The sequence below is a fragment of the Gopherus evgoodei genome, chromosome 1, assembly GCF_007399415.2.
Source record: "Gopherus evgoodei ecotype Sinaloan lineage chromosome 1, rGopEvg1_v1.p, whole genome shotgun sequence".
NCBI lineage: Eukaryota > Metazoa > Chordata > Testudines > Testudinidae > Gopherus > Gopherus evgoodei.
In genome coordinates this window covers 80,948,469-80,962,900 of record NC_044322.1, presented here as the reverse complement: position 1 = coordinate 80,962,900, position 14,432 = coordinate 80,948,469, and the positions used below count along the sequence as shown (strand labels likewise).

Sequence of the window (14,432 nt, the reverse complement as noted above, 5' to 3'; positions counted from 1 at the left end):
AGTCAACATCTGTTACATCAACTTACTTCACGTCCTCGCGGCGTGGGCTCGACGGCCGCCGCTCCCCCGTCAACTTCACTTCCGCCTCTCACCTAGGTGGAATTCCGGAGTTGACGGGGAGCGTGTTTGAGGATCAGTGTATCGTGTCTAGACGAGACATGATACATCGATCCCCAATGGATCGATCACTACCTGCCGATCCGCTGGGTTGTGTAGACATACCCTTACAAACACATACAAATCCAACAGTTGGTCTAATTTTGGAGCTTACAATCTTTGACACATTTTTACCTTTTAAACAAGTATATTATTTTCTTACAGAAAGAGATTTGGGAAAGCCGAAATATGATTTGGATAGAACAGATCCATTAGAAAACAATTATACTCCAGTTCCGTCTGTAACAAACATTTCATCTGGCCATTACCCTGTCCCCACACTGAGTAGCACTATTACAGTTATTGCTCCTACTCATCATGGTAATAACACTACTGAAAGTTGGTCAGAGTTCCATGAAGAACAGTTGGACCACAACTCATATGGAAGACCTCCACTGCCAAAGAAACGCTGCAGAGACTATGATGGTAAGTTCAGATACTTAAACATATATGCAACAATGGTGTCCAGTCACTGATGTAATTTTGCCCTTCCAAGCTACACTGTCCCCTTCTTTTAGCACTCCCACCCCAAAAGCAGTCTCCTTCTATATCTCATTTTCAATCTTTTTTCCTAGCAAAATTCTTAAAAGCTAAACTTGCCTTTATAATCACTTATCTTTAACCAACCTCATTGATTGTTTCTGTCCCTGTCATATTCCTGGCGTTGCTCTTTTACATGAACTTATTGGTGGTGATCTCTTGTTTTACCTTAGTTCTCTTACTCCGTATCACCCTCAAACCCAGTTGTATATTTAATAGTTTTGAGTATAATCACCACCTTATGGTATGATCCTGTTCAGGGAACTCTTGTACATTTTATTCTCTTGGTTTTACTCTTACCTATGTGCTTGATTTTTTCACTGGCAGTCACCTTGAACCTCACATTTTAGGCTCTTTTTCTCGGTGCACCACTTTACTGTCTTTTTTTTTTTTTCAAACTTACTAAGTGCTGTGTTTATACAGGGAATACTTGAAATCTTCTACACTATTGAATCATTTTACACACTTCCTGCCTGTATCAAACCATGTTTCTGCCACAGTTGGCATTTGTCTCAGTGAGTCAGATTGATCCAAAGCAGATACCCTCTTAACCAGTAAGAACTGCATTTTTAGCCAGAGTTCCACTAGTCCCAGCTATTTTCTCATGTCAGATCTCATACTGGCAGTAGCTGTTGAGGATGTAGGTCAGGTTTACACTTAAATCTTTTCCCAATATAGTAGTGTCTGTTATAGGTGTAAGTCTTTTTTGCAACTTTTTTATATTGGCAAAAGCCTTAGTGTAGATGCAGTTACGGCAAAGAATTGCTTTTGTAACTCTAAGCTGCTTCTAAACTAGGAGGGTTTGTCAGTGAAGCTGCTTTCTAGTGTGGACTATGCCCTAGAAGTTTGATTTGATCCCCTACTCAACATCCACATTTCTCAGGTGCATGAAATTTTGTACTTTTATTTCTGAAGTATTTTCATCAGTTGCGATTGCTGAAACCTGATTTTTTCTCTTTTCTTTTTCTATGGTCAGCTAGATAACACTTTACAAAGTTCAGTCTTCTGAAAATATAGTAGATAGTAGCCTAATCATTGTCTGAAAACTATTCTTAAAATCATCCTGTATTTTGTCCATTTCAAAACCTGATACTAAGATCTCTGTCTTCAGAATCTTCCTTAGAGTTGTGTCCCTCTCTGTTCTAATGCTTGTTACCTACATTTCTCTCTCCTCCTTCAGTTGTTAGATTGTTCTGCTGTACTGTCCTTACCACCTGGAGCAGCTTTTCTGCCTCTTTGAATCTAATTGACACCCTTATTAACTTTTCCAGACACATTTCTTCTCCCTAAACTACTTCATTAAAACAGTGAAATCCTACTAACTTAGTTTTCCAGTTTCTGTTCTATCATTCTCCCTAAAACTAGGCTTGGCCACTGTATCCTTTTCTACCCTTATCTGGTAATGGTAAAGAATGAGAAGAATTAAAGCTTGTATCTCTTATTTTACCTGTGGATATTAACTGTTTTAGCAGGTGTTCTTATAGTACTTATGGAGAATATTGCTAGACCCAGTAATATTGTACCTCCTAGTAAAAAGAGAAGAAAATTACTTTAACTGTACTATTTAAAACAAAAACAAACCAAACTATTTTATTACTCTCTAGCATGTACACTGGAAAGTGCAACAAAGAATGTTGATACTTTTGGATAAATATTGCAATACAGAAATATTTTTATACTTGGACTATTGACTAGTGCTGAGTAGTGAATGATTAGATACTAAATGTTTTCAAAAGGAGGTGTTTTGTCAGTACCAGTTGCTTCTGCACTTAGCTTAAAAAAAAACAACCCACTATGTTTGCATTGAACTTGCTGATCATGGAAAAATCCATGATTATACTTCAAAAATCTGGAACTTGCTCATTCCTGACACTATTTCATAACATTCAGGTTCCCCTCTTTTGCCTCTTTGTTAGAAATAGGCTGTGTTGGAGAAAGAGCCAATTTGTAAATAGAGTAGGTAGAAGTCGTGCTAAATGACCAGATGTTCACTTCCTAATTTTTAAATAATTTATATTGTTATGCAAAGATCTTACCTTTCTAACTGTTACGTTATGTGCAGGATATTTAGTATCTGCTTAAAGATCAAACATCAGCTGTTAAATGCTGGTAATATTTAATTATGCTTTTCATTTCTCAGAAAAGGGTTTCTGTATGAGAGGAGACATGTGTCCCTTTGATCATGGAAGTGACCCAGTTGTTGTAGAAGATGTGAATATTCCTGGCATCCTGCCTTTTCCAGCACAGCCCCCTGTTGTTGAAGGACCACCTCCGCCTGGACTTCCTCCCCCACCACCAATTTTAAGTCCTCCACCTGTTAATCTTAGACCGCCAGTGCCACCTCCAGGCCCTTTACCGCCTAGTCTTCCACCTGTTACAGGTAAAATAAATAAATAAATAAAATTTCTTAAGGATTTCAAATACCTTTATGGTGCTTGAATTGTATTCAGTATTGAATAGATTAAAATGGCCTTCAGTAGCTTTTTTTTTTTTCTTTTTTTTTTTTCCCCCTAAAATGAATTTAGGACTCTGGTTTGCACATCTTAACCTGTGAGTCCCGCAGTATATGTGTGTTAATATTGGTTAAATGGATTCTCTTCATGGCAAATTGTTTTAATCTCAAAATGTCTCTAATGATACTATCTCTGAAACATTTGATCTCCAAAGCTCAAGTGGCCAACTTCTGAGAAAACATTTAAATCCACAACACATGGAGCTAACTCCTTTGAACTATCAAAGTTAAAGGAACACAGGCAACTTCAAAAATTAAACTTCTGTCTGAAAAACTTTGAACCTGTATTTTGTAGGGATGCCCAACATTATAGAATGGGAAAGGGAGTGGGGAGGTGGTGTGCATTTGGAAGTGCTTTGGCTGAGATTTTCAAAGCTGCCTAAGATTTTGACGCTTGTTTGTCTTTAATTTTAGTGGGAATTGGATGTCCAAAGTATTTAGGCAGCTTTGAAATATTCAGCTTTGGCTTATTGTTGGTTTTGTGACTTGCCCTCTGTTGATGAATAAGAAAAAAACAGAACGAAGTACAAATCACAGTAATTTGGTAGAACTATTCAAGAACAATTAGTACCTGAAATTATTTTAAACTCTTAAAATGTCTCAATTTTAAATTGATGGTGTAATTTTTAATGATAAATAAGCTTACTATTCTACTTTTTTTCAGATAACTTTTTTGGTGAATGTCTCTTTGCCAGATCCAATTTTTAATACTAAAAGTGTATGGATGGGCCAACCTCATGTTACAACCGTCCTCACTGGCACCTTAAACTGTTAGAATCCACCTAGCAGAGAAAAGAATGTGAATAGTTTTAATAAACTTTCAAATTTTATTCCTCTGCATGTGTTCATAAGCCCAAACATTCATTGCCAACCCAGTATTGCTTCATGTACTGAATCTTCCTAACATTATGTTGTATAAAAGAGGGGAAAGACAAGTTAGATCTTACAAATTCAGTAAAATAAAGCTTCTGTAGTCTGTATGGAACATAACAATTTGACTAGTCAAAAATTATTTTGACAGATATGAGGTACTGATTGCAGTTTAGGTTACTACATGCAATTTAATAGAATGTTTGAACTTTTCTTAACCCCTTCTTCGAAACACATTTCGTTGCAGATGTAGTTGTGATCTTGGATAGCTAAGTCCATTGTCAAGCACATAAAAATATTAATGCAATATTTTTCTTTATTTCTGGTTTGACAGGACCACCTCCTCCACTTCCACCTTTACAACCTGCTGGCATGGATGCTCCTCCAAACTCAGCAACCAGTTCCGTTCCCACTGTTGTTACAACTGGTATTCATCACCAGCCACCTCCTGCTCCACCATCACTGTTTGCAGCAGGTGTAGTACTGATACTTCGCCCACAATCAGAAATAACTTTCTAAATTTACTGCATTCAATGTTTGCAAAATAGAATAACGTTCATTGTTAATATAATTGTATGGTGTTGCTAGATATTATACTTTTGTTTGGGAGGATAGGTTCTTACCTCTGAAGGTCATGTGACATCAATTTGAACCCCCTGCTTTTTATGTTAATTGTGTCCTGAAACTTTGCATTCAGGTTGTCAGGGTGGGAAGGATTTTTTTAAATCTATTTTACAAAATGTTGACTTTGGTATTTGCTGGAGTGCTATAATTATACAACTGATTGTTCCATTTCTCATATTAATCTTAGCAAGCCTTAAGCCATTGAGAACTTGGATTTTTATATCTGCAGGTAATTTTAACTAAACAATTTCTTTATTACCAGAAACATATGACACAGATGCCTATAATCCTGAAGCTCCAAGTATAACGAACACTTCAAGGCCCATGTACAGGCACAGAGTGCATGCCCAAAGGCCTAATTTGATAGGACTAACATCAGGTGATATGGATCTGCCCCCCAGAGGTATTGCAAAAGATTTTCTTACTAGTGTTCTTGGTATTCTTGTGTTACTACAAATAGTGATCACTAAATAAAGTTATAATGTTAGAAATCATAGCAATATTATAAAGCTCTTCCTGTTTTTCTACTAAAAACCAGTTTATAAATAGGTCAACAGTGGATATCTAGACTTCAGTATTACTAAGCCATTATTCTGAAGGTTCAAGAAAACTAGTACAGTGAAACCTATTAAGATAATGTAGAAGTTTAATGTTTTTTGGCAGTTTATAAGTATTCGCTTAATACATGGTGAGACACATTCAGATAATTTTCTGGCATTTTACAACAAAAATAAACAAGTAAACTATTACGTACCTGGCCACACATAGGAATGCACAGTTCTGGCCCTAAAGTTCTTACAGTTCAGTAACACAAGGGAATACAAAGAATGGGAGGTGATGGATACAATCCAAATTTAGAGCTGTACATTTGGGGTGGGGTTTAGGTTGGGGCTTCCCAGTCTGGCTCCTCTTCCATAGTCGCAAGTTCCACTCCCTTGGTAGTGCCTAGTTTTTTGGTGCTCAGTAGTGCCCCATTCATCATTAGCCCCTTCTCCAATCATCTGCTACCTCATGGTGTAATGTAGGCTTCTGCAGAAATAGTGGCAGGATCAGAGCAGTGCACAGAATGCTGTGAACAGGATGGGTCCAGTCTGTGCCAGATGCCTTCTGCGTCACTTAGCCTTCATACAAAAATGTCTCTAATAGTGGCAATATAGATGAGATTAGGTTCCTTATGATACAGTGATAAACTGAGATTAGGAGGAAACTTCCTGTATGGGCAGGATGAAATCTTTCTTTAATTGTCAGTATGGAAATTAAACAGAATGCTGGGTTAGTTGAGATCACTAGTTTGAACAAATACAGCATTTATGATGTTCTAAAAATCAAAAGGCATCTTGTAATATCAAGGTGAAGTCAGGTAATAGTTAGGAACAGAAAAAGTCTTACTATAACAAAATGCACAGAAAATATAAATGAAAAATTAATTCAGTCTCCCATTTGCATACAGAAAAACCTCCGAATAAAAATAGTATGAGGATAGTGGTGGATTCTGAGTCCAGGAAAAGATCAATTGGCGCAGGCGATGGAGGAATTCCTGCAAAGAAGGCTTGGTTTGAAAAGTGAGTGCTCGTCATTAATACTATGTTTAGTTTAATAATTCTGTTGGACTTTAGGGGAGTTCTTGTTTCCTGTTCTGAAATGAACTGCTTGGAATGTTCTTGGGCCTCTGAGGTAGCCATGTACTCGGTAGGCCCTCGAACTTGTACAGATGGCGTAGAGGGTCAAAAAATGAAGTGATTTAACGTGACTCATGTTAGGGCTGGTCTACACTACAGGGGAAAATCGATCTCAGATATGCAACTTCAGCTACATGAATAACGTAGCTGAAGTCGAAGTATCTAAGATCAAATTACTCACTGTCCTCACGGCGCGGAATCGATGTCAGCAGCTCCCCATGTCGATTTCGCAGCTCCGTTCGGGTTGCTGGAGTTCCGGAATCGATATAAGCGCGTTCGGGGATCGATATATTGCGTCTAGATGAGATGCGATATATCAATCCCCGAGCAATCGATTGCTGCCCACCGATACCGCGGGTAGTGAAGACGTAGCCTTAGAGGCATGAGACACTAAGTGTGATAACCCAGCATGAGTTTTCATTTTATTTCCTTTAAGAATAACTGGCCTTTTAAAGGTGAGATAAAGTTGAGAGGTCTGAAAAGTTACCTGCCAAGTGGGATGCTCTTATTTACATATGTGATTTACATATCTAATTGATTATTATTGTTTTGACTTCAATATTGACTTGGGATGACAGGAGTGTAATAGTGTGAGATTCTTCAGACATCAGTAAGGATTTTGATTTTACAAACTTGGGAGTTAAAGAATTAGACTAAAATATTTTGTATCTAGCCAATGATTCAAATTTTTTTAAACCATTTGTTGCTTAAAAGTCTATAAAATGTCTTGAATTCTGGCTGACTTGATTTTTAATTTTATTGCAGGCAAAACTTCAACAGAACAAACAATCCTGGTTTTCAGAAGAAGGTGCAGTTTGGAAATGAGAATACGAAGCTTGAATTGAGGAAAGTTCCACCAGAACTTAACAATATCAGCAAACTTAACGAGCACTTCAGCAAATTTGGAAACTTAGTCAATTTACAGGTAAAAACCACAAAATTCTGTGTTCTTTGATCACTTCTTGTATTAAAGAGACTCACAAATGGGAAAAAAGTAAGTGTGGGCTCTTTTTTGCTGCTTTATAATTAGTGAAGGCCTGAAAGCGTTTGCATTTTTTTCTGCCTATTTTTTTTTTTTTACTTTCAAATTATTATTAATATAAAGTCTTGTCTTTTGTTTTTGATGGAAATCTCCTTGAAAGTTCACAGATCTGAAATGAGAGCTTTCTTAGTCCTTAAATGAAGGTTTCAGGGATTAATGTTTTAACTAAGATCTTCCCCACAGCTATTTTGTCTGGCACTTACGATAAATAATTTAAAACTCTTTAAACCAATCTGACCAAACATTTCTTTCCCTCCTCAACTGTTCAAGTTTCATACATGTCGTAATCCAGCTATTTTTCCAACCTTCCACAGTTATTCAGGATAAACAGGGAGTATACAAGACCTGGATTTCTCAACTTCCATTATTAAGTTATGGTTTCTTCTTGACATTGGCATGTACAGAGGACTGGTAGACTTTTTAACAACCATATTTAAAAATTGAAAATATGAACAATGGAGTTTAGATATGTGATGAATATTCAAGTACTGTCACATCAATTGCTGCTTAGAAATATATATGTGAAGTTCAATCTTAACTTTGCTCTTGTACCCAATCTCAAAAACTAGATCAGAGGTGTTCTACTGTTGCCCTCCATCATGTTTGACTGCACATCCAATGCATGGTAAACAGACCATCCTCCAGTTAACCTGAGTTGCCAGATCTTTGTATGTACAGACACGTCCTTGCCCCAACTTCACATTGTGAAGAGACCACAGCATACTGTATCTTTTTAAATATTAGTAGCATTTAGAAAAAATAGTTTGCATCTACCTATCTGCTATGAGGACAGCCTAGTCTACCCTCTCTATCCTTCCAGTACGTACAGGAAACTCCACTATAACGTGTAGCTGCCTTTACCCTAACCCTCTCTTCCTTACATCTTATACATCAGAATACCATAGTTTAAGCAAGTAGTATGATTCAGCAAGATGAATAACCAAAGTCTTTCTGGCTGCCCATGTTACTCTTGAAGGCTTTGGCTTTTATTCTTCAAGGTGTGCAAAATGTATTTATTACTAAGAACTAAAATCAAACTGGTCTTACCTAGCCAGACATCAAAACCAGGTAAAGAGATTGAGTTTCCATAAAATTCTTGTAATGACTGTGTATAGAATCTTCCTTACTCTGACATAACCTCCCCTCAGCCTTTCCAGTGGCTATGCTTTGTTTTGTACATTTATTTCAAACTGTGTGAAATATTAGGATATTTGACTATTTAGCAACCTTCTCTGTTTTGTTCGGTTTTTTTTTTTAAACAATCTGTGATATGCATACATTTACTTCAGCTTTCAGGTAAAGTTGCTTCTTGACATTAAGGATGTTTATCTGTTGATTTCCTTTTGGCTTTCAAAACATTGCGCCGGAGTAGAGTTCTGAACTTCTGCAGTGTCCACATCTCTCCTTGGCCTGAAGTATGTAGGAGCTCTGAATAGTTCCTGGGTCCCCACACTTCTCCTTTCCATGAGACGCTTAGAAACTCTTATGTACATGCTTTGCTGGCTTTGTCTGGCCTTTGGAAGCTTATACAGTTCTTCAGGTTTTCTCAGGAGCCTGAATTCCACCATCATTACAAGGATTCCACTTCTCCTTGCCCTGTATAGTATTTATAAAATATAGCTAGGCCTAATGCATGTCATTATGCTGGACAAGGCAGACTTTTAAAACGTTTTTTTTGTTAAAATTGGCCTATGCATTACATTTTAATGGTTTAGTTGTATACATTTTTCCAAATAAGCTGTTTTTAGCTAGACAGCAAAAACTTCTAGCATTTCAAAATGTAACTTTAAACTAACTAATGTAAATTGTTTGAGCTGTTAATTGCTTTCTTATTTTAGTGACTTACTTATAAAATCTCCTGTGCCTAGTGCCACATAAGGCAACCCGGTATTGCCACTCCTGTCTGTCCTCACAAGATGTTTGATTCCATCGTAAGCTGTCTCCATGATGTCAGCATCATTTCTGATTTGTCCTTTATTAGTCATTCTTTGTCCTGCATGCTCTCTCTTCCATCCAGGTGGAATCCAATGTAAGACTTGCATTGTATTTCTACCACAAGGTAGCCTGATGACATAGCTGTCTAATTATTCAAAAGGCAACCTACTGACATATGCAGCACAGCACTTCCACTTTGGTTTCACAGTCTCTCCGATAAATTCCCAAGATTCTTCTTAAATAAAGCTGATGGAATATATTAAGCTTTCTGTTGTGTACTTTCACTATCTGCCATGTTTTTGAGGCATACTGTGGTGTCAAAAGGCCAGTAACTTTGTACAATATCATTTGAATGTGTACATGTGTCATCTTACTCTCCAGATCTTTGACAGATGAGAAGATGATCCAGTACTTTACCAGTTCTTGCCTTTGCTTCTTTACTGAGCTGGCCATTAGCAGATATTGTACTTCCAGGATAGACAAAAGTCATCAACTCTTTTGTAGTCTTCTCCATCAGTCACACATCCACCAGTGTTGACAGTATTCTCTCTTATCTTTGTGGTCTTGGTCTTCTGCATACTGAATGAAGTCCCACTTGAGCAGCTTCTGCTTTTATGCTAATTAACAATTCTTTTTATTCCATCCAAGTTTGTATCCAATTTGACTATATAATCTGTAAAACCTGAGTCTTGCAGTTTATCTCTCATCCAAACAATACCAGTGTCCTTGGTAGCAACTGTTGCTCTTTTCATCGCTAAGTCTATGACAGTGCACAGTAGAAACAGGGATAGTATGCAGCCTTGCTATCAGTAACAAATTTAAACTGTTCTGTCTCCATTTGTCACACATTTTACTGAATTAATGATCTTTACTGGAATTCCTCAATGTCTCAGTATCCTCTAGAGGGCTTTTCTGTGGACATTATCAAATATTTTTGTAAAATCAAAAGTTTAAAATCTTCTGGTATTCTAAATCTTTCTCAATAGCTCTTCTCAAGGTGAAAATCTGGTCTGAACTCAGCCTACCAGATTGAAATCTAGCCTATCCCTGAGTACTTTTCAACAGCAGTTTTCATCCTATTCAAAATGGTAGTGCAAAACAGTTCTTCAGATGCTGGTATGACTGTCATCTCGCCACAGTTATCACAAATAAGCTAGTCCCCCTTTTAAAGGATTTTATAGATGACATATCTTTTCCAGTCTTCAGGACAGATCTCCTTTTCCCAAACTATTCTATACAACCCTATACATGTAATTCACCATAATTTTCTCGCTTGCTTTTAACATTTAATCATCTATCTTATCTAAACCTGATGTTTTACCACTTTTCAGCTGGTTTATGACCTCAGTTACTTCCTCAAAGGCAATTCTAGTGATATAAGTAAGGCCTTGGCTACACTGGCGCTTCACAGCGCTGCAACTTTCTCGGGGTGTGAAAAAAACACCCCCCGAGCGCTGCAAGATACAGCGCTGTAAAGCGCCAGTGTAAACAGTGCCGCAGCGCTGGGAGCTGCAAGCTAATCCCCATGAGGAGGTGGAGTACGTGCAGCGCTGGGAGAACTCTCTCCCAGCACTGGCGCTGCGACCACACTCACGCTTTGGCAGCGCTTTGAAGTTTCAAGTGTAGCCAAGCCCTCAGTCTGCTATTTCTTCATGTCTCTGAGTGTGTTAATGGTTCTACCTGGGTGGGCACAACCTGGAAATATTCTATTCAATGGGTTCACAATCCTTCCGCTCCAGTTAAAATTGTACCATCTCGAGCTTTCATGGTGCCACAATAGTTTGAGAATTGTGATGTTGGTTGTTTATCTATTAGAAAAAGATTTTTAGAATACCCTAAAATATTCTATTTTTATACCACCTTGGCTTCTTTTGCTTCATTTTCCATCCATTTTCTTCTCTGTTCTGGCTGATCTTTTAACTTTCTTGTCTTCATCTGCATGCTCTTTCTTCAACATAGCACTTTTACAGCTGTCTCATTTGTGTTGAATTCTCTTCTTTAGTTCTTTCATCTCTTAAACTAGCCTCCATGTGTTATGTTGAAGCCATTCTGCTTTCTTCGATCTTCTCATCTCCACTGTAGTCGTGGCTGCATCCACACTTGATTTTTGAAAATTTGCCTGTATAGTTTTCCACACACAGTTTTCTGATTATAACCATAATTATGAAGCTGCTACTGAATAAACTTTCTTATGCCAGAAGAGGGAATAATTAATAATTTCTCTCAGCTGTTTGGAAGATACAGGATTTTTTCGAAGTGTCTGCTCACTGGTCTACATGTTTATGTAGTCTGTGACCAATATATTAGTTTACTTTTATATTGCGATGTTGTATATATATCTTGGGCATTACTAAGCTATATATACCATAGAAACTTGGAATATTTCAATTTTATGTGCTGGATATTTCAATTTAAAATACAGAAAATCAATCTTGGGAGGCGTGATGATGCTGAAATTTTAATGATACATTGGGAAGATACTAATAAAATTTCTCTTAGACTTGATTTGTTGCACATAGGTTTGTAATTGACTGAAATGAGAACAGGCTTGTTATCTCTGGGTGTCCACACATACAAATATGTGTACAGAAACCACATTAAATTAGAGTGCTGATGTATATGATGTATTGTGTCCCATAAGCTTAGTTGTACCTTTTTTGAAAAAAAAATATATTTCAATAGCAAGAAGCACTAATTTTCAGTAAGAACTATTTGTATATAAAGGTGTCTGCTTTAAAACTGGTGTTTTAATTTACAGGAATATAAGTGATCTCATCTTTTCTTTGTCTCCCTATTTTTAATAACAGCCAAACTGACATCTGAAAACTGTAATATTAAAAATAAATCTTTTACGTTTAAAGTCACGAATACCAAATACCTAACTGATAGTACATTTAAATTGGAAGCTTTTGAGTTCCTGAAAATAGTGGTTTAATGGTTATGTTGACTGACATGTCAGCTTGAGTATGTGTTGTAGGAGCTGCTGTGTAAGTTTGACTTTTCAATATGAAATCTTAGGTTGCATATCATGGTGATCCAGAAGGTGCCCTTATTCAGTTTGCCACCCACGAAGAAGCAAAGAAAGCTATATCAAGCACAGAAGCAGTATTAAATAATCGCTTTATTAAAGTCTATTGGCATCGAGAAGGCAGTGCTCCACTAATGTCAGCTCCCATGCAGAAGGTAAAGGACTTAAGTCTGTGTACTGGAATTTTATCTAAAAGTTGTTAAAATTGGTCATTGTAATTAAATTTACTGGAATATAGACAAGTCAGTTTAATAGTATAAATTTTAAAAGAACAATAACTAATACTAGTTGTAATTGATTTTATTCAGAAGTTTTATAATAGAGCCTTGCTTTCCTGTCTCAGGTATAAGGTTCAGGAGCTGATTAGCAAAATATGAATAAAGGCTCACATGATGGTTTTACCCAAGTGCTATTATGTGACTTGCTGGGGGGTAGGGATAGCTCAGTGGTTTGAGCATTGGCCTGCTAAACCTAGGGTTGTGAGTTCAATCCTTCAGGGGGCCATTTAGGGATCTGGGGCAAAAATCTGTCTGGGGATTGGTCCTGCTTTGAGCAGGAGGTTGGATTAGATGACTTCCTGAGGTCCCTTCCAACCCTGATAGTCTATCATTCTATGCTTCTTTAGGTAGCAAGGATAACATTTTATAATGGTAGAAAAGAAATAGAATAAATTTAAAAGGAGACAATAACAGTTTCATTGTACATTTATTGGTCTACATAGGCAGCAGTCCCCTATTGTTAGTATGTTAGTGTCTTTGATTTAAACATTTTTTTCTTCTTTTGAAGGTAATACAGCCTTTAGTTCAGCAACCCAGTTTACCAGTAGTGAAGCAGTCTGTCAAAGAGCGATTAGGTCCTGTACCGGCAAGTAATATTGAGCCTGCAGAGGCTCAGAGTGCCAGTACAGAAGTTGCTCAGGTATGTATAGCTTGACTAGAGAAATATCTGTAATAAGTAATTTAAAATAATAATATCTTTCCTCATGATATGTTTGTAATGTTTTCATAGCTCAAAAATGTATGCATAGAGATAATGTAGTTGTGGAGGATACCATATAAAAATGTGCATTTATCACATGAATGTATCTGTCATTTTGTACGAGTAACATTTCTGGAGAGTCTTTCTAAATCTAATGATATTTGGCTAGTTCTGTTTGGGTTTGCAGCACTGCAAAGGAATAGTTCCTAGCTTTTCAATTAAATTTTCAAAAAACTTGAAAATATTTCTATCCATGTTAAATCTTTAATAAAGAAACTAGTTTTTTCAGCATTTCGAAATTAGCTTTTATTTTTTTGATAAAAACCTAACTCTCTCTCTTGCATTACCCTGAGTTGCGATATAGTGGTTGGTATGGCGATGCCTCTGAACTCATTTTGAAGATCACTTTTTAGATGCTGAATGCCTAATTTTTGTTATATGGTGCTATGTTGGACAGAGTAAATCTTGTCACAGTTCTGGGGCATGGATTAAATTTATTGAGCTATTTCTACCTTCCCATTGCTAAAGCACTCAGGCACATCATGAAAAATAATCTTTCACAGAATAATAAAATAATAATATAAAGATTTCTCAACAGAATAGTTTGCATATTATCAGGAAACCCTCCCCCACCTCTATTAAAATAGGTTAACCAAAAGCTTGACCAAATAAAGCTGTCACTTTTAAATTTCTAATGTTTTGAAGCAAACATAGGTCATCCAATTGATATCCTTTTATTTTGTTGCATGTAATCCTGTTCTGATTGTACAAATATTTTCTTAATATTTGCATTAAATTGTGAAACAGTAAATACTTGCACAGTGTAGCATTTATTAAGAATTGTCACTTTAAACGCTTTTGCTTCAATAGTCACTAATTTATTTTAGATGTCAAAATATGTGTTAGAAATCAAGATAAATAGGAAACCAAATTTACTTGTCCAGTCCATCTCCTAAATGTCAGTCCACTGCAGTAAAAACTGTGGAAATTATTGAATCCCATTTCTTGGAATTCATTGTACCTTCATAGAGCCCCATTGACTTGCAGGGTTGGAGCCAAACTGTTTGC

General features: G+C 36.8%; 1 protein-coding gene across 3 annotated transcripts in view; it reads left to right on the top strand.

Moving 5' to 3' along the window:
* RBM26 (RNA binding motif protein 26) overlaps window positions 1-14,432 on the top strand; it is a 99,024-nt gene that overhangs the window by 32,973 nt on the left and 51,619 nt on the right. For all 3 annotated transcript variants that reach the window (XM_030567091.1, XM_030567100.1, XM_030567108.1), the window contains exons 6-13: window positions 322-582; window positions 2,837-3,076; window positions 4,413-4,553; window positions 4,965-5,105; window positions 6,153-6,264; window positions 7,147-7,306; window positions 12,377-12,541; window positions 13,173-13,304. In XM_030567091.1, the coding sequence (XP_030422951.1) occupies window positions 322-582; window positions 2,837-3,076; window positions 4,413-4,553; window positions 4,965-5,105; window positions 6,153-6,264; window positions 7,147-7,306; window positions 12,377-12,541; window positions 13,173-13,304 (1,352 nt within the window). The remainder of the gene's footprint in view (window positions 1-321; window positions 583-2,836; window positions 3,077-4,412; window positions 4,554-4,964; window positions 5,106-6,152; window positions 6,265-7,146; window positions 7,307-12,376; window positions 12,542-13,172; window positions 13,305-14,432) is intronic.